Source organism: Xiphias gladius, chromosome 15 (genome assembly GCF_016859285.1).
Source record: "Xiphias gladius isolate SHS-SW01 ecotype Sanya breed wild chromosome 15, ASM1685928v1, whole genome shotgun sequence".
Taxonomy (NCBI): domain Eukaryota; kingdom Metazoa; phylum Chordata; class Actinopteri; order Istiophoriformes; family Xiphiidae; genus Xiphias; species Xiphias gladius.
Genome location: NC_053414.1, coordinates 4,786,602 through 4,806,789, shown reverse-complemented (window position 1 = coordinate 4,806,789; position 20,188 = coordinate 4,786,602). Strand labels below are relative to the sequence as shown.

The 20,188-nt window shown below is 39.7% G+C and overlaps 1 protein-coding gene across 6 annotated transcripts in view; it reads left to right on the top strand.

Annotated features, from left to right (window-relative positions):
- myom2a (myomesin 2a) overlaps positions 1-20,188 on the top strand; it is a 45,096-nt gene that overhangs the window by 14,495 nt on the left and 10,413 nt on the right. For 4 of the 6 annotated variants that reach the window (XM_040145832.1, XM_040145831.1, XM_040145835.1 and 1 more), the window contains 20 exons: positions 1,531-1,685; positions 2,912-3,004; positions 5,594-5,682; positions 5,774-5,812; positions 6,480-6,644; positions 6,857-7,018; positions 8,145-8,286; positions 9,463-9,662; positions 9,749-9,802; positions 11,653-11,780; positions 12,764-12,947; positions 13,862-13,879; positions 15,197-15,371; positions 15,685-15,806; positions 16,073-16,090; positions 16,524-16,711; positions 16,941-17,067; positions 18,067-18,245; positions 18,547-18,661; positions 19,628-19,787. In XM_040145832.1, the coding sequence (XP_040001766.1) occupies positions 1,531-1,685; positions 2,912-3,004; positions 5,594-5,682; positions 5,774-5,812; positions 6,480-6,644; positions 6,857-7,018; positions 8,145-8,286; positions 9,463-9,662; positions 9,749-9,802; positions 11,653-11,780; positions 12,764-12,947; positions 13,862-13,879; positions 15,197-15,371; positions 15,685-15,806; positions 16,073-16,090; positions 16,524-16,711; positions 16,941-17,067; positions 18,067-18,245; positions 18,547-18,661; positions 19,628-19,787 (2,513 nt within the window). Of the gene's footprint in view, positions 1-1,530; positions 1,686-2,911; positions 3,005-5,593; positions 5,683-5,773; positions 5,813-6,479; positions 6,645-6,856; positions 7,019-8,144; positions 8,287-9,462; positions 9,675-9,748; positions 9,803-11,652; positions 11,781-12,763; positions 12,948-13,861; positions 13,880-15,196; positions 15,372-15,684; positions 15,807-16,072; positions 16,091-16,523; positions 16,712-16,940; positions 17,068-18,066; positions 18,246-18,546; positions 18,662-19,627; positions 19,788-20,188 lie in introns of all 6 variants that reach the window. The other 2 variants (XM_040145834.1, XM_040145836.1) reach the window with 2 other exon arrangements.

Here is a 20,188-nt window from a genome sequence, read left to right as displayed (position 1 = left end):
TTAATTTTATATTTATATACAAACTAAAATTAAAGTTGAGTTTGGTTATTTGGAAGTGAGGCTGTTGTATTTATTTAATCAGCTTATCACAGAAACAATGTTCTTTCAGCACCCTGAGCACAGTTTTACGGGAGGTTGACATCAGTGGCTTAAATGACAAAGATGAAATCATTCAATACTGTTTACAGAACATTTTATATCACAGATATGCAGATGATACTCAGTCATACATTTTTATTTCATCAGGACGGGATGGTCTTGTCAACACACTGCGTCAACTGTTCTAATCAGAGCCATGACTGGTCAAAACATTGTCCAGTTCACAAGGCAAAAAATTGAAATAATAAAGATAAAACAGAAGTTTTGGGGGCTAAGCAACACAAAAAATAAGTGTTTTCGCCTCTTCCGTTAAAACTGCAGCTCATTGAGGATGTTGTTGCTTCGGGCTTCAAGAGAGTAGAACTAATCACTCTTGTGGTACCTTTCAAGGGATTCACAGAATAGAAATCAAGTTGTCTACGGGTCTTTGAATAGTTTCACAAATGGATAACAGTGTATTTCTGACACTGTTTAAAGATATGAATCCTCTGTACCTCTCAGGTCATCTGGAACTGGTTTGCATGGTGTTCCCAGAGCGATTAAAAAAAAAAAAAGGTCTGGTGAAGCTCTGTTTCTCCTCCTTAGTTGTCTCCCATGTCTGATGCACCCAACCTTTGACCACCTTTGAAAACAAGCTTGTAACCTTTTTTTTCTCCAGTAGTGTTTAATGTTGTCATTACATTTCCTTAATTTCTTTTTAGGTTTGACTGCATTTTTTTAAATCCTAAAATTTAAAATTTAAAACTGAGATTTGTAACTGTAACTATGAAGCAAAAATATACATGTGTGTGTGTGTGTGTGTGTGTGTGTGTGTGTGTGTGTGTGTGTGTGTGTGTGTGTGTGTGTGTGTGTGTGTGTGTGTGTGTCTTTGTAGATGCTGGCTGCTGAAATACTGTTAGAAAAAAAAAGTTTTTAATTTAGTGATGGGAGTTAGATTACAGTAAAAACAACAGATCAACTTGGAACATTACAGATTTCGGCTTTAACTAACTTTTTCTATGTGACCAATGTATCTGAATAGTGCTATAAATATGACCGGTTCTTGCCCTGCCTCGTCTTGCAGATGTAAGGAGACAGATGAATGATGCCGAAGTTAAAAGTTGTCTGCAGAGCTAACTGATCCTGCTGACCTCACCTCTCTAATCCTTCTGGACCGGGCAGATTGTTGATGGTGAAGTCAGCAGGGAAACGCTGATGATGACTACATGCTGTATTGACTTACTTATAATGATGTCCTCTTGTCATAGAAACAACTTCTCTGTGTATTAACCATACATGGTCAAAATTTTACAGGTGAAAAGCAGCACTTTAGCCCGAGTCACTGTTTCATTTCAGATGCGACACGGAGCACAGAGCCAGTGTAGAAAACACTTAGCACCAGCCTCGGCACTGTGCTGTATACATTCACATGATGCCGTTTACTCTCTCCAGGTTAAGGGCATGATGACAAGGAGGTTGGATTTGTTGGATGAAATCCCCAAGATGCCAGACTTTCTGTTGGCCCTGAGGTCCCACGCCGTGTGGGAGAAGACTCCTGTGAAACTCTTCTGCACTGTGGAGGGGAACCCGAGGCCCATTGTCAAATGGTCAGGATATTCACATGGATATTCACATTACTGGAGTGGGTTAAGAGAGTGCATTTGCAGACATGCACTCCTTAACACTAATCTAATGGCACTTTAACATGTCAGTGTCATGTCTGAATAAGTTCCCTGATCACTTCTACGTAAAAGTCACAAGTCGCAGTTTTACTAGGTCGGAACCTGTAACGTTTCCGAATCTTTTTCAACATGGCACAAGTCAGAATTAAATGCCAGTGGGTTAACGTAAAGACTGCAAGAAGGACAGGAAGCTGCAACTTTTTCGGCCTTCTAAGATCACTGTAATATTATGTTGTAACTATAAATTATTATTATTTAATTATAAAGTTTTTGAGGGAGATCCATTTTTCATATTAGATCAGTCTTAAAAAATACCATCTGTTGATAAGTCTCCAGCAAGACATTGTAGATGTGAGCAAATAAGAATTCAGTGAGAGTCACAACTCAACATCCTGTCTCTCAGTTCTCGTGCATTGTTGGATGTTATAGAGCAGGCAGCAGAATATGCAGTCAGCTGGCGTTAAATGATGAAATTGGTGTGAAAATGTGTCAGTGGTTTCACTGTGTGAGGAGGGGGCAAGCGTCCCTCACGCTCGCGGTGGTCATTACTGAATGTGGCAAAACAAGATTCAAAATCCACCAGTGCTGCAGCCTGAGAGAAAACGTTGCCATTATAACCTTTTTGACTCACCGCTGCTCGCTCGCACTCTGGCGATACTCATTTTATAAGAGCTGTAGCTGATGACACTTAAAAAAAATTTCGACCCACGCTTCCTAGTTAATGTCTAAACACAGTATTTCTAATAAACTCACTAACCCTATCTTTGAATGTTTATGATGTTACAGCCATTGTTGTATTTTATTTACTCCTACTATGATTTTAAATTGACATTTTAGGGAAAAAGTACAGCATGTCTTGATATTTAAAGGTCAAGCTTAGTTGTTTTATAACATGCAGGGAAGAAATTTAGAAGTGACCCTCTGACCCCCCCCGCCAAAAAAGGTTTGTTAGAATTGTTAGCATTCCTTCAATCCCTTCAATACCAATCTACATTGTTCAGCGTACCCTCCCAGCAGCCAGCACCTTGTAAATATCTGCTGCTATTTAAGTACACAGCGCATTTAGCTTCATTGTTATATGGACCGTCAGAGTCATGTAGGTGTGAAACGTACCGAGAAGAAAAAAAACGCTGACTGCTGACTGTTCACAGGTATAAAGGAGGAGTGCCAGTCAACCCACTGAACGTCCCAGGAAAGTACAAGATTGAAAGCAAGTATGGAGTCCACAGTTTGATCATAAGCAGGTATGTTACACGCTCGAATCTGAGGAACAATGCAATTTATACTGAAACATCAGAAATGACAGTTGTTTGATTTAAAGAGTTTCTAAATAAATTACACTATTAAATGAAGGGCAGTTTTAATTTTCCTCCAAATAAGAAACGTTGGTATGTGTGTCAACATTTTGAGCTATCAGCTTCTCCTATCAAAGAAATACCAGCAACGGTTGCAATTTTGCTATCCAATTAGTAATTTGTTAAGATTCCAGTGACAGAATACACATATCACAGGTTTTAAGACTATTGAAAGGTTTGTTTTTTTTAAAAACACCTCATATTGCATAGATATTGTAAAAAATAATTTGGAAAAAAAGCGTAAATATGAACTTTACGAAGGTTTCACGTAAAATGCACCAATCTTATCTACATAAATCACACACTGCAACAAATACACCTGTTTCATTCCTCAGACTGAGGTCCCTCAACTAATTAGCCAGTGGCAAGAAATTCTCAGGTGATATTTTGGAACCATAAATACATTATAGGAACTAGGTACCAGACTGAAAGATGGTATCCAATCACCTGAGTGAAAATAAGTCAATAAAGGTTTCTAGCGTCTGGGTTTGCTTCTGCAGTTTGCGGCCCACTTCACAGGGGCATTAGTGTTTCTCCTGTTTCTCCTGGCATGTCATCTTCAAGACTACTCAGCTGTTCGTGTTGAAGTGCTGACCTTTGCGTCATTCGAGCCATGAATGCCTCCCACTGCCCCCCCGAGGAATTTAATATCAGCGGCCCTCCGTCATTACATTGCAAGGTTCAGATTGGCGACTGATGTTTATGGGCCTAACTTCGTCAAGATTAAGAATTTTCTCATTCAAAGTGCAAAAATCTGTCAGCAGAAGAGCACAGACTCAGTTTATGTCCCTCACAGCCGAGAAAAGGGATCAACCTTTAAAATAGTTCTCTCCAGGGTGAAGGTCACATTTCTTCCTTCTATTCTCACCCTCAGACTCCTCTTCAGTTGCCCGTCACAAGGGCGCCGCTGCCGTAGTACACTTTTCAGTGCACTCCCAACAAGTGAGGTCACTTTTCAAAAGAGGCAGTACAGGATGGCTCCTGCTGTAATCAAACATTGACTTGAGGAGCTTACAGCTGAGCTTGGTTAGAGCCACCGAGGGACTTTAAGATGGGCTCATTTTTCAGCTGGTTCTTCCGTCTCTTGCTCAAATCCTTTTTGTCTGTCAAGTTAATTGGATATTCCAAATATTACAATTACATAATGTCCATTGGCTATGTGGGTACAAATCCTTTTTCTCAACCCCAATGACTGTGTGTTATAGCCCCCCCCCCGGTTTCACTTATCAGGCTATATGTAGGCTAACCTAGCTCAGCGAGGAGTGTCTGCGTAGCCTGCAGACAATACACAGGGTTGATTATACATTTTGATTTAGACAATGTGCTATTATAAAAATGAATTAAAAATAGACTCCTAAAGGACACTCTAATTGAACATCAATCACTAGACAAACACTAGAAGACTGTGCTCCCTTTAGTAAAGATGCAAATACAACATTACCAGTCATGAAGTACTTGAGGTCTCTGTCAATGATAATGTGTTGATTCTAGGTGGATTAAAAATATATTTAAATACACAAAGTAGTATTCAGATGTGTTCAGGTTTTTTTTTTCTTCGTTCTGTTTCCTCCGCTCCTAAAAAAAAAAAAAATATGAATCACTTGGAAGTTCCCACGAGCCATTTTAGTGTGTGTGGCTTACGAGGTATTAACTAGTATGATAGAAGTCATTTCCTTAGAATACGGTGAGAAATTACCAGTATAATTTTAAATTGTTTAACCTCTTAAAATCAAGTTTTCCCCTTATGTTTCCCCTAAAGTAACTTTTACGTTGAAAAAATCATTATATTCCCTTTAGCATTATAACATAAACATGCTGTATCGGCTTGATCCCACCGTTCACTGTAACCAGGTATATATATTAAATGTTGTTTAAACTGAGAACTTACCTGCAACTATCTGTTTCCATTAAATGGAAGTATTGTAGATATCAGTTTCGGAAAAATGATCTGTGTAGAACTAGAGTGTCTATTGAAATTTCAGTGTTATTCATTTGTATTGAAACAGTATTTTAAATAATATCTCAATTAAGAAAAGACAAATTAGAATTTAAAAATTATCATATAAACCACCATTATATGAACCACAGAATCATTATATAATTACTTTATAAACCACAGAAGTCAGTTTAATTAATTTATCCATCCATCCATTATGTATACCGCTTATCCTTGAGGGTTGTGGGCGCAGGGAGAACATGCAAACTCCACAATGGGAGGGGGGGGGGGCAGTCAGGCCCCCAGGTTCAAACCCAGAACCTTCTTGCTGTCAGGTGACAGGGCTGTCCACTGCACCACCATGCTGCCCCTTTTATTCAGTTACTGTAGTTTAATTAATCTACATAAAAATTGTGAAAACCTATTAAAATACAGAATATATGAATACGGCATATTATGGAATATGGAAAGCTATGGATTTATCTTAATATATTTGATTGCATTACACTTTGACATCCTCTCCATTCTGTCTGCTTTTGTAGGTGTATGGTGAGTGATACTGCTGAGTACAGTGCTGTGGCAACCAACCCGCATGGTACGGCCACCAGCAAGGCCATGGTTACTGTCAGAAGTAAGTTATATTCATATTCTGACAAGGTCTCATTAAGACTGTATTCACCTCTCACGTCTCTCTCTGAAATCATTCATTCTTTTCTACACAGGACCAGCAGGAGCCGGGGAGTCCAGCCAGCTTGGCCTAGGTGAGAGGGGAGAGAGTGGTAACTGGGGATCTAGCTGGAGGGGGGGGGTGTCTTTTTAATTTTCGGTTGGAATCAGGCCCGGACACAAACCAGTAACACATGGGATCATTTGGCTACAAACAGCAGTGCATTTGAGGGGCCTGATAAGCAGTGGAAACCGCTGTGTGATGAGGAGCTGTTGTCCTTGTTTAAGATCCAGACAGTGTGAAAACAATAAGAACATGTCCTCACATTAAATAGTTCAGAATCTGATGATCTAAAATCCATAGACTTTACCCTAATGTATTAGAATTTAGGGAGTGGAATATTGATCAAATTAAGCAAATAACTACCTCCACCGTGATTGTACCACGATAAACTCTCAATGCTCTAATCAGACAACAATGTCGTATTGTTTTGACCTGTAACAGTAGAGATCCCTCAATCTAGTTAGTATTTAAAAATGATAAAATACCATTATTTTAGATCCGTTACGAGCACAAGTTGTTTTAAAACTGGACAAGCGATATCATTGTCAATCATCGTGATTTTAAAAACACCAGAATGGGCTATGACAAACATAATTGCTGTAGCTGTGTTAAAATTACAATATCTACTGATAAATTTCCCTTTTGAAAAAAATGATAGTTAATTTATTCTATTCACTTCTCGATTCCCTGCTGTCCAGTGCCCCATCTGACTGACATCCATCCCAGTAAGCTGGAGGTCAGCCTGCTCGATCGATTCCGAGTCAGCTTTGGTGTGGAAGGCAGCTCCATCAGTCTGGTGTGTACCATGGTGGTCGTCCCTGACCTCCCCAACGTACCACCCTACGCCCAGTGGTACAGAGACGGTAAGACATTCGGTTATTTCTTCATTCCTTCACTCGTTCGTCTGTGCAGCTGGTGTGTGTGCAGTGTCGCATTGTTACTATTTTTATTTCATTAGTCGATATATTTATTTTAATTTTCCAAAACTGCTGCCCCAGAGACAAAACAACTGGTTGTGCGCTAACTGGGTATTTTGGTCACTCCTCGCTTCTCCTTCCATCTTGCCTGCCAATAGATAAACTGCTGAAACCAAGTAAGCTGGCGGAGATGGCGGTGAGTGGAAGTGCAGCCCGCCTGACGCTGCCCCACCTGGCCAAGGACGACGAGGGCCTCTACACGCTCCGCATCTTCACAAAGGACGGCACCGCTGAGCACAGCGCCTACCTCTTTGTCTCAGGTAGGACACAGACCTCTGCATCACGTGGCGCTTTCACATCAGTAAATAATCACCACATTGATTTTACAGGTTAGTATAATTGGGTCACATTTTGTAGGTGATCTGCTGGATGTCTTTACCGTGGAAAGAGATATTTAAAGGACAAAGTGTTGTCAGAATAAATAGATTTAGAATAAATAGAAGATAAATAGAAGATTAGTAAAACGAGCAATGATCGACAGCAAATAGTGTTCAAGAGCTCCACCTACAGAAATTCAAACTTCATCTGATGTAAATTCATTACAGTTCCACCCACACAGATGATTTGATTTGACGGGTGAACACTGTGCAGAAACACCACCCCAAGAACAAACATGAAAATGAGCTCTGAGCAATATCTGGTGCAATAGATGTATTGCACATTGTCTCCGATAAAATTAAACAAAATAAAGATCAGAACGAAACTAATGACTTATAAAATTTAGAACCGTCAGGTTTTTTTTTCCCTTTTTTGTTCCTTCGAGAAGAACAAGTTCCTCCATAATCATTTGGCCACACTCCAGCACAAGGGACATGAGCAAAGAGTGCAGCCAACTTCAGCATGCTGATCCCTCATGAACACGATGTGGTCTGAGTGTATATCTGCTGACAAACAGCTGGATGGATAAACTGGTTGATCCAAATCTTTTTCATCAGTAGCACACAGCATGTAACAGACTCATAAACTCAAAGTTCAACATGACAAGCCCCAACATGACAAAAGGAGGGATAATTGTCTTTATAACTACAGAAACACAGTACCTAATAATTAGTGAGCGCTTCAGTCGGGATATCTGCAGTTCCCACTATAATCAGCGCAAGAAATTTGGTTTGAGTCATGACACAAATTAAAAGACACAAATTAATACATAGACATCAAAGAGGTGTGTAGAAATAAAAAGAAAAAGATTCAAATCGGTTGTGCTGACTTGCCTAATAGGAAAAAAACAGGAATCAAAAGAAAATAAATAAAAGAAAATGCCTTTATATATAAAATAAGAATTTCTTGTCCATAGCACAAAATGATGGGGGTAGGCGGAGGATGAGGATCTTTCTGTCCTTTTGTCCCCTCCTTCCCACCTTGTGCCCTTGTTTTCTCGGCCCCCAGATGCCACTCCCTTTGCAGCCGGGGCCCCCGGAGCACCAATGAGCGTGAAGGCATATGACATCAACTCGGACTACGTCCTGGTTGCCTGGAAACCCCCCAACACCGTCAATGAGGCGCCAATCAGTGGATACTTTGTGGATCGGTCAGTCTGCACCCTGAAACCTCCTCAACCTTTCCTTTCATAGGCTAGAGATGGAACATTTACATGAAATACAGTCAGATTACACTGCATTTATTGCCAAGGAAGTTACTAAAAGTATGATCTGATGACAAAATATGTATTTAAAGCTGCAGTAATCAGTATTTTATTTAGTTAACTTTTGATCAAATGACTGAGTGTAATATGAAAGAGGTTGCTTATAATGACAAACCCACAGAGAATTAGCACCAACTCTCCAGCTGTACGGAGCCTTTTAGCCCCTTTTTCTCTCGTTGTTGGTCTTATCATACAGTTCAGTCTCAGCACTAGAGCTGAAACAATTCGTTGATTAATCGATTAGTTGATCGACAGAATCAACAACAAATTTTTTCTGAGAAATTAATCATGTGTATCATAGTGTCAAACAAAATTGTCCGATATTTTCTGGTTCCTGCTTCTCCAGTATGAGGATTTGCTGCATTTCTCTGTTTTGTATCACTGTAAACTAAATATCTTTGAGTCGTGGACTGTTGATGGGACAAAAGACATCTGAGGATGTCCCCTTGGACTTTCTGAACCGTTTTTTTCAATCTCTTTGACATTTCATAGACCATAAATATTAGTCAGTTACTCAAAGTTTAATGATGAAATTAATGAATTAATAATTAAAATAATCGTTAGTTGCAGCCTACTCACCACTTTCTTAGGTAATTTTATTTCAGTTTGTGTTTTCAGCTTATTGTGAAGTTTCTTTTACCCAAGTGGCCAAAAAAGAAACAATTACTAAAGCTTTAATTTTTTTAAAAAACACTGAAGTTTAATGTCTAAATGTTTCCATTCACTTTTATTATTGTTGTTTTTAATGTGTTGCCTTGTGTGAAGCATTTTTTTAACATGTTTTTTTTAAAAGTCCTCTGCCAATTTATATACATAGTCAGAATCATGCAGTAGTTAGGTTAGAAGTTAATCCTGGAACTACAGTACATGTAAATCGTTGATGATGGGAAGTTAATTTACTTTAAATATACACAAATATACAGAAAAAAAAGTGACTTATGGTCACTTTGGAGTTATTTTTTACACAGGCACAAAAAAAAAAAATCTGTTTATTTTTTAAACCCGGGAAAATGAAAATGAGATTTACCTGCTGTTGATGCCGTGTCCTGATCCAATGTGTAGGTGTGAAGCTGGTAGCGACACCTGGGTCCAGTGCAATGACGCCCCAGTGAAGGTCTGTAAATACCCAGTGCACGGCCTGAGCGTGGGCCACTCCTACCACTTCCGGGTCAGAGCCGTGAACAGTGCCGGGATCAGCAGGCCGTCCCGCAAGTCAGACAAAGTGACCGCGCTCGACGCGGCTGAGAGCGAGAGGCTGCAAGGTACAGAGGAAGGTAAATACAAAACACACAACCGTGGGAAACAAGCATTTTTCTAATGGATCTGTTGTTGTCATTTCCTGCAACAGTGATTAAAATCGATGGAAAATCCGACATAGTGATAAAGGACGATGACCTGGAAGGTACAGTAGTATACATAGACGGATCTGGGTTCAGATATCTGATCTTAATCCTTTAAACCACTTCCTCATAATCTCACACAGACCAAATACTAACAACAATCCCTCTTTCCAAATCCCATCAACACCATCAAAATAACATGCATTTTACACTTTAAAAGGGGAGTTGTACTGTAAATAAAAATGTAGTTATGTAATAATAATGTATTATCCTGATTCTCATCCACCTTACAGTAACATCCTTCAACATCTTCACAGCCAAACATTGAGGCTTATTATAGTTCAAATCCGTTTCTACCATTTACAGTGGTGATTAAATAGAGATTATCAGCTCTCTAATAAGAATAAACAAAAAGGACCGCATGAATAAAAGTTCTAAAACAGTTATGAGGATTAGTCTCATAATTCTGGAAAAAAAAAACATCACAATCTGGAGAATAAAGCCAGGATTACTTTTTTAGAATTTTTTTCTTTGAATTCCCAGATTAACATCAAAATATGAAAGATTCTTTTTTTTTATTTTCCAATCTTGTTCACATTGTCATTCTTTTCCATGCAGCTCTGATACAAATGTAGAATTCCTTTCTTACCTCTTTATTCTACGATATGTCAGTAAAAAATTAGCTGCCTAAGATTTCAGACTTTTATACACACCGACACCAGTCAAGCTTCCCTAATTTTTTCATGAAAACTATAGAAAAAAAATATAATATAAACTGCAGATAAAAAGATCACGCTGGAAAAAAATGTAAAAACTAAAAACAGACCTAACATCTGCAGTGTGAACTCAAAACTAATCTGTCATTTGCTCTAACTTCTTGAATTTAACGCTACACAAACAAAACCATTTTTCCATTTTTTTCCCATCCTAACTGTTGCGGTGCCATTTTCGATCTAACTCTTCCGTTCACACTTTAATAGACGGAAACGGTTTTTACTTTTTTTCAATTAAACCAGTTTTCTTCCTACTCCAAAGTGTGCCGAGTATGTCCTTCTCCACTTTAACGCTAAACCTGTGGCAAAAAACCTAATCTAAAAACTAAAAAATTATGTTGACGCATATATGCGTTCGTATGATTTTACAGATGAGGCCATTGCAGAAGTCCCACATTGTACTGCGGAATACTCGACTATTGCTAAATCGTTGGTCTTTAGAGTTCTAAAGTGACTCTGTTACAAAAAATTAAAAACTCTGTATTTATCTATGTCTGTAGGATTCATTCTTTCATCTTTCTTTATGAAAGGCTGAAACACGATACTGAGGTTTACTCAACTAAACTTAAATGAGCATCCGCTTCCCTAGCCGCTAAATTAGTACGGTCATTCCGAACGAGAAAAAAAAGCCCATTTGTCGTTAGCACTCAACAACCAAACCTCCCATGAGGCTTTGAGAGCTCTTCAGTGGCATTGGATATGTTGCTGCTGTTGTTGAATGCTAACAAAATAATATTTTTACCTTTTGTTAAAATGCCGAGGACCAATTTTACTGACCAGTATAGTAAAAGGGGGACAAAACAAAATGGATTGTTCAGCTTTTAAGAAAGACCACCGGAAGACACCCTGTATAAGAAAGTACTGTACATTGTCTGTCCGAGTCTAATAGAGCGTAGGACAGCTTTAGAAGGGGACGGCGCTTCAGCTTTCAGTTTGAATTTTTTTTTTTTTAATTAATTCAATAGTGCCTTTTTTAAAACTCCATTTATTAATAAATTGTCATAAAATGCATTATTAAAAACACTTTACAACATTCAGGAAAAAAGAACAACAACAAAAAAAAGGGCATAATGTGGGACTTGTGCAGTAGCTGCGTCTGTATGTACTTTATGCCTCAACACCGTTCGCTCCCCATCTAGGCTATGTAACTATCCCAGGGGAGCCCACCGATGTGCATGCATCTGAGGTTTTCAAATCGTACGTCGTGCTGAGCTGGAAGCCTCCCAGCCCTCGCGGACGGGCTCCGCCGTGGTACGTCATCGAGAAGGTGTGTGTCGCTTCCCCTTTGGCCATCCATTTCCGTCAGTGTAGCTCTCAGTCCTGCAGTTGAAAGATAAAAAAGACGTTAACCTCTTAAACTCTGGGATTTCCCTTTTAGATTACCCTTCGTGTTTCTTGAAACTCCTTCCATGCATGACAGTATCACACGGGTAGTCGGACGAACCAGCACAGTTTAAGAGATTAAATGTGTTTTTTATGCTTGTTTAATATTACGAGCACATACTGAAAGCTCACCACATATTACTGCATTTGCATTGTTGGGTCTCCACTTAACTGTAATTAACGCAGACTCCAAATATGGAGTAAAAAAATCCGTAGAAGGACGCTAACATCTTCCATTTAATTGAAATAATTGACAGTTAATCCTAAACAGTTGGTAGGTAATATGGCTCATACATCAACATCAGCATAAATGTTGGCAGATATGCAAAAAGAAAATGCACAGGTGCCTCTTACAGGATTCTTTGTATATTCTGTGTGCACGGGTTTATAGTTAAGTTTGATCATGTGTGAAAGGTCTAACTTTATTACATATCCTTGGCATTTCTCTGTTATGGCCAGATTTGAGGGATTCTTGCCAAAATATTCCTTTTATGTTGGATGCTTATGTAAAAACAATTATAGTTGCTAATTTATTATCGGAGTTCCTGTACTCTGAAAGAACAGCATGTGTATCTTTACCTTTAGTGGGTTCCCTATGAACAGCAGATTCTCTCAACAGTGATCAGGACAGTGATCACACCTTTCCCCAGATTTAACACATGCACTTTGATGCTTCAGATTTATATATCAGTGAAATATTTACATCTAGGTGTGATCAAATTAAAACTAAATTGAGCCCCAACTATGCAAAAATACATCACTTGCAACCTGAAAGCTCCTCTTTGTGTTTATGCTACATTGATGAGGTTGTCGCAGATGGCTGTACCTTCTCAACCCCCACCCCTCCCTTCCCCGACTCTCCCACAGTGCTTAGCAGGCACTGGAGCATGGCAGCGGATCAACACAGCAGTCAAACTGCACTCACCTCGTTACCCGGTTTTTGATTTGCAAGACGGGCAAAAGTACCAGTTCCGAGTCTATTCGGTCAACGTGTATGGCTCCAGCGAGGCCTCCGCGCCCTCTGAGCCCATCCAGAAGGTTGACGGGGATGGTAAGGGCCGGGATGAGAGCAGAGACATTCAGACACAGTCATGTATACGCACAAATATTAAAACACAATACACATTCTTCTTCTTCTTTATATTGTATTATTATTTATATTTCATTTAAAATAGCCAGTGAGTCATACTTGGTACAGATATTCTGTGTACACTCCCTAACTGTGTCTTAGCTTCCAGCGGTGCCCCCAAAGCCACAAAATTTCATTGCATCTCACTGTGAACTGTGATAATGTTCAAAAGCAGCATGAATGAGGCTCTTAAAAGGGTCTTGAGGGAATGTTCCTCTTTAACCGCTGAGTGAATGTTCCTCCATAAATCTTACAGGGGAACACTCGCACAGCATAAATTCAGTGCTGGGTTTAATACAAACGGAGACGATTGTGCTGTATAAACTGGATTAAGCATTTTATGTGACTAAAAGAAAAGCAAAAAAGATGTTCAAAACAAACATGGATCTAAAGAGAAAATGAAATTAAAAAATTATGACATATGCATCTTTTTAATTTTATTTAAGTCAGCATAACGAATTAAACCTGTTGTATGTTTTTAATAGAATGTGGCTTTGTTTCATAGTTACTTAACCATTTCAACTATGAATGAAAATCCATATTTGGGGGGGGGGGGTCTACCATGAGCAGGGGAGAAATGTTGAAATTTGTGGTTTCTGTCAAGTGCAAAGATGGGGAATGTATCTTTAACATGTCTCACAGTCTGTCATTTCACCCAGAATTCAGTACTTGTCAGGATAGAAAGGCCTCTAAAACAGCATTTTTGTATTTCTCCAAACACCCAGAGAGTTTCAGCAATTACTCTTAACTGCAAGCATGTAAACGCGTCTGCAAACACAAACACAAGAAATGTTAGAATTGACCTTTTGTTCAAAGTGAGTCGTTGTATTTTGCAGGTATTGAGCTGCCGGTTGGTATGTACAGTTTAATGGAAATACATAACCCCTTTAGATGCACTGATTCACACTGCTGTAACATCACAAATTAGTTGACTCTTCCACTGTGTGTGTGTTTTCTAACCTTTGAGCTGCAGCACTAGATGGGCATGCTTGATCATATAGACTGGTGAAACTTAACGGTTTTTTATTACCGTTATTTAAATGTATCAACTTTATGTAAAGGGCAACACATGAACTCATTAGAATCATAGAATTCTAGACGTCCGTCCTTCATTAAATCTGACCCGGTTAGTCCTCGTTGCAGTTTAAAGGTCCAGTGTTGTCAAGTTGTGTCCCTCGGTGTCAGATACAGCAGATGTTTAAAAAAAAAACTTCAAATAAATGTAAACGGTCCAGCTAAACCTCTCCATAATCAAATCTCAGCCACATTCCTCAAACCAAATCCCATGTGACTTCCCTGTGTTGTTTAGTGCGGAAACGTGCCTAAATCATTTCATGGGATCTTTAAAAGAAACCCCACATGTTGTGTTTAATTCAGGCTCAAAACTGGTTTCACAGATCACAAATCACTGTGTTCGTTCACGTCGTGTACAATGTCTGTTGTTGCATGTTTCACAAGGGGCAGTCATTTTATAACCTACACTATGTGGAGGACGCAAAATGTGCACATCAGACCTGGAGCAACTAATGTTTACTGCTTATTTTCACATTTCGGTTCTGTGAGGAAGTGTACGGATGGGACCCCGGAGAGTGCAGAAAGTCAAGCGTTTGAAAAAGTCACTTTGATAAATTGTTGTGATTGACAGCTGATCTGACGCCATCTGAATCACCCTGATGTGGTATTATCCATCTCCCTTGGTCCTTTTTTGCACTTCAACACAAACGCTACGATTTATTTACTGTACAAGGACTGATGCAGAACCTTTTCTGTCCAGGTTACCTGAACAACATAACATTATTATATTTTTTTGCATATATTGTATCAGGTAAAATGTCACTTGATGATGTCTGACCATTTACCATAAATTACGGGTTTACGCCAAAACGAAGCATGGGCTATTTTAAAACCCTAGTTACTGTTAAAGAAATGTTACATTTACCTGAATTAAAAAGACTAGCCAGAAAACAATATACTTCTGAATAGGTTTTATGTACCAAAAAAAAAAACTTCAGTGCTCAGAATGAGCATGTTTCTTGATGCCTTTACTTCAGATGTTGAATTTTTTTTTCCCATCATCCACCTACAGATTTGGAATGTAACTCTAAAATGTTTAAAATGCATAAGTATAATTAATTGGTAATGAATCATAGCTCCTTTCCCTCGGTGAACAGGCGTCCCCTCTGCTCCTGGTAAGGTTGCTGCCACCAGGAACACCAAGTCATCTGTGTTTGTGCAGTGGGAGGCTCCCAAACATCTGAAAAACCTCGTGGGATATTACATCGACGGCCGCGTTGTGGGGTCCAAGGAGTGGTTCCCGTGTAACAACAAGCCCTTCAAACACACCAGGTAAGTGTCCAGAACTGACGGAGTCCCGCTGTGATTCGAAAGCCAGAAGTTTTGGAGGCAAAACGCTCCATCTGTAAATTTATACCCCAACACTGCACCCATGAATTTTAAGAAGCCTTTATAATCTCTCTCTATAATCGCTCTGATCTGTGTTGGAGCATCTTTGAAAAGTATCACTTGTTTTACTGACTTAAGTTTATAACACTCTGGTGGTTAACACTTGATTGGCAGATAACCTCTTTAACTTGGTCTGGATGAGGGCAACCACTGTTATATGGATATAATTCAAATGAAAACTAAATGCGCGTCACAGGTTTGTGGTCCACGGCCTGATCCCAGGAGAGAGCTACGTGTTCCGTGTCCAAGCCGTCAACATCTTCGGCCTCAGCGACGAGTCACAGGAGTCCTCTCCCATCTCTGTGGAGCCAGCCCTCGGTAAGGCGAACACCGCATTCATACCAAACTCGGTCCGTGCGGTCAGAGGGTTGAAAAGTGCTTTAAAATGACAGTAAATTAAAAAGGGTAATTTTTATTGAACATGTTAGATTGACATCAAAACAGGTTTTCATGATTGAATGGTGGGTACGATGGTAAATACGTAATTAAAGATAATAAGCTGATATAGAAGATTAGCATATAAAACATGATTCATTTTTCTTTTATTTGTTCTTCTGCGTAACTAATTTCACTGGTCTATCCAGGCAAGGGGGCGGAGTATGGTATGTATTATATCGCTATGTTAATTTTCTCCCACCTGTCTTACCCCACCTTCACTTTGCATGACGTGCTTTATTCACAGAATTGCGTATTTTCACAGTCACAGTGCACTGGTTGGTGCCAGAGAGAGTTCACTGTCCCATTTTACAAATCACTTGCACCAGGTACGACTAAATTTATTTGGCACAGGTGCTAAAAATTTTCTGACGGATGTGTTTTTGACATTGCTGTGTTGCGGTAGGTCATGTAAAGCTGGTTGGAAAAAACATCACGCATTAAAGGCCCACGTACCTCGCAGTCAGCTTCAATAATCAAAATTAATTAATCAAATGTAATTAAAATATACAACTCTGTGCAATGGAAAATGTACTAGGGGATCTAAGTGTCTAAAGCTCCAACGTAAATCTGTGCTAAACATGAAACTCTGTGATTCAGCGACTCCCAGTGCTCCCTATGGCATCACCATGCTGAGCTCTGACGGCTCCTCCATCACTCTGGCCTGGAGGAGTCCCAAGCACTGCGGCGGCTCCAAGGTCAACGCCTACTACGTCGACGAGCGTGACGCCGACTCTCTGGTCTGGAAGGAGGTCAACCTGACGGGTGTCAAAGACAGAATCTGCACCGTAAGTGGCATCAATCAGACACAAAATTATAAAAAGAAAAAAAAAACGAACAGATGTAGGTTAACGGTTAACTGAAACGCATTTTTTTAATTTTTATGCAGAGCAAGCTAAGAGTTGTCATGTAGGCCATCCTTTTCCATTCCTCCAAAAGATGCATCGACTACCGACCTTTAGGTGCAGGATCGGGATATCTGATGATAACATCTCCCCACTCTCTCTGTATCTTCAGGTTGACAATCTGACGGAGGGAACCTTCTACGAGTTCAGGGTCCAGGCCGGTAACATGGCTGGTGTCGGCCTACCATCAGCTCCCAGTCTCCCGATGAAATGTGAAGCTTGGACCATGGAACAGCCAGGTACGAGACGTGTCAACACCTCCCGAGTAATACAGTACATTTGTCATCAGCTTTCTTTCCTCCTGTTTCCCACAAAGTCCGTTAAAGGTGAATTTAGGCAGCTTTTGTTTTGAGAAAGAGGCAGATACACTCAGCTTCCAGCGAATGTGTCGTTGGTTTCTTTTGGGATCCCGAATGGGTGCATTAAAACATTTTGCACAAAATGAGAACCAAGGTCGTGGAAAATTATTAAGGCTTTTGAATCTACAGTTCAGATGTGTTTTTTTTAAACTCTCCAGTAGCACATACGGTAATAGATTCATACCTTAAATGAACAGGATTGTCGGTTGCGAGGATTAGTAATGATGGCTGAACTTACCTGAATTACCTGTCCACGTGCAGTTAATGACTTTTTAGAGATTTAAAGCCCTGTACACCCCTCCCCTTTTTCTTTTTTTTCCTTTTTTACATTTTACAACTTTTGAACAACAGGGGACTGTGCTAGAAGTGAGTAGACACCAATGTCACATTTCATTCATAAGCCAAACAGGAATATGGCAAACTATCGTGGCTTGTATTTAGCAGGATGATGAATTACCTCTTCACTATACAATTCTGCTGATATCCTGTTCTAAACAGGTTATATATATATGTATATGTATAAGTGTCATGATGTAAAGGAGTCCCAAGCGGATGACTCTACTTCAGCTTTGGCCCTGCAAGGTTCAGGATGATTTAAAACAGTACATGGCGTGTGGAGCCATTTTTAACCCCACGACATGTCGATTTTCATAATTTTGGAAAGAAATGTCAACTTCAACACCAGCAACGACGTTTTTTTATCACAGTACAGTCATATCATCTAGGTTACAGCTCAAAAAACATGTTTAAGTTTGCAGCGCCCCTTTCATTAATGAAACTCTTGTTGACCAAAATATGAGGTCTACGGCTGGAACTATAGGACAGACCTGCTCATGATGTTCATTCATTCATTTCTTTATTTATTCATTCAACTTAAAGGCCCGGCCTACGACCTGAGCTTCAGTGAGGTTAGAAGTCACTCCCTGGTCATCCTGTGGAAGGCTCCGGTCTACAGTGGAGCGAGCGCTGTCAGCGGATATTTCGTGGACATGGCCAAAAAGGGTTCGTCGGAGTTCGTTACTCTGAATCAGGAAGCTGTGACCCACCGCTACCTGCAGGTAGGAGGCTGACCGGAAATTTCGTGCTGCGTCTCAACCGTTTGACCATCGGAACGCATTCGCATGAGCAGGTTCAAGCTTAGCAAAGTTTTGATAGCAATGAAAAATGTTGGCTATGGCAATTTAGAATTAGAAGCTTGTGTTTTGATTTGGATCAGTGCTTTCTAGCAGTATATCGGTTTTATCATGATTATATGAGGGTAAAATGCAGTTTAATTTATGAAAAAAATCCAACACCTCCACCTCATCCACACCGGTGTCACCCTGAACACGTGATGATTGTTTCCACGGTTTCCTGCAGGTGACTGGTCTGGAGGAAGGTGAAACCTACGTGTTCAAAGTTCGTGCTGTCAATGCAAACGGTGTCGGAAGAGCCTCTCAGCTGTCTGAGCCGGTCTGTGCCAGAGCTCTTCCAGGTAACAACAACTTCACGCGGCCAGCGTCTGCTGCCAACTGTGCCGTGCTGGATTTGCTCCGCACCACAAACTTCATACTAACAAAACCCCTGCTAACGTGTCAGGGGATGTGTGGTGGAAGAACACCAGCATCATGTTTGTTTAAAATGCAGTTTGGACTTGGACATCATTCCTGTTCACCAAACATACACAGTCTAACTGAAAAATACAGTCTTTTAGCAGATATTGATAAACCTGCCACTTATAAAATGAGGATACATATACAATATATATATATATATATATATATATATATATATATATACATATATGTATAATGTTAATCACATAATGATGAAGTCAAATTTATTGGAATTTCCCATAGTACACATCTGTTAAATGGTAAGATATTTTACAATCATTGACTTAAAGATGCAGAAACCAAAGTTTTGGTACACAAGGTACACTTGATGATGCTGTAACAGTAATTTGGACTTCAGATGTAAAACTGAGCAAATTCTCTGTTGTTGACTCAAATGTAAATGTTCACATAGCTCTGTGTCTCGCTGCGACCAAGAGAGAACATCAGTGTGTTCAGCAGATTTAAAGAAATACCTTCTTAAAAACATTTTGAATCACCAGTTTCCCCGAAGTATCATAGAGTAAAAATATTTTGAGGAAATGGAGTACAGACTTTGAGTTTGGCATCGCTGCAGGATGCTTCGATTCTGAGTAAACATTCCTAGAAGTTTGTTCAGTTGCTGATAAATCAGGGCATTTGCATAGTACTCTTATTTATACCACAACTAAGTAAATAATACGAAAATCCTGTATCACGGCTCAAGTAACGGAAGTGAAAAGGAATACAAGACAACCCCACAATACATTCTTGCTGAATATGAACCTGAGCATTATGCACACGACATATTTTGAAGTCTTTCTGTGTAATTTCTCATCAGAGTGTTCACGTGTCATTGACGTTCACAGGCACCCATGAGATTGTGGCTGGCGTGGATGAGGAAACCGGAGACATCTTCCTGTCTCTCGAGGCCTGTGAGATCTGCGAGACGTCCAAGTTTGTGTGGTCCAAGAACTACAAACCCATCGGCGACTGCCCCAGGGTCGCCGTCACAGCGAAGGGCAGGACGTAAGCTCGCCGTCATCCGCGACGCTTCCCAGAGGCCTCAGAAACAGAAATCAGCATTTATTTGGCTTCTTCTTTGGTCACAGCAGGAATGACTCTGTTTTTAAAGAATAAAATATTTTATTGCAGAAAGAAACTCATAGATACAGCAGAGAAAACAGTGCATTTTCCCCTCATGTGCCGTTTAACATCTGAACTCCTGCTTAAATTCTTGTTTTTTTTAGTTTCAGCTGCCACAGCACAAGGTGTACACAGTTTCTATGATCATAAAAATTCATCTAATCAATTCAAATCCAAGCTCTTTAATTTACTGGAGCAATTAACAAAAATATTTTTTTAATAATTTCTTCAAAGTTTCCTGGAAAGAACTAAGCAGTTTGGTAGAAATTACAGGACAAATAGAG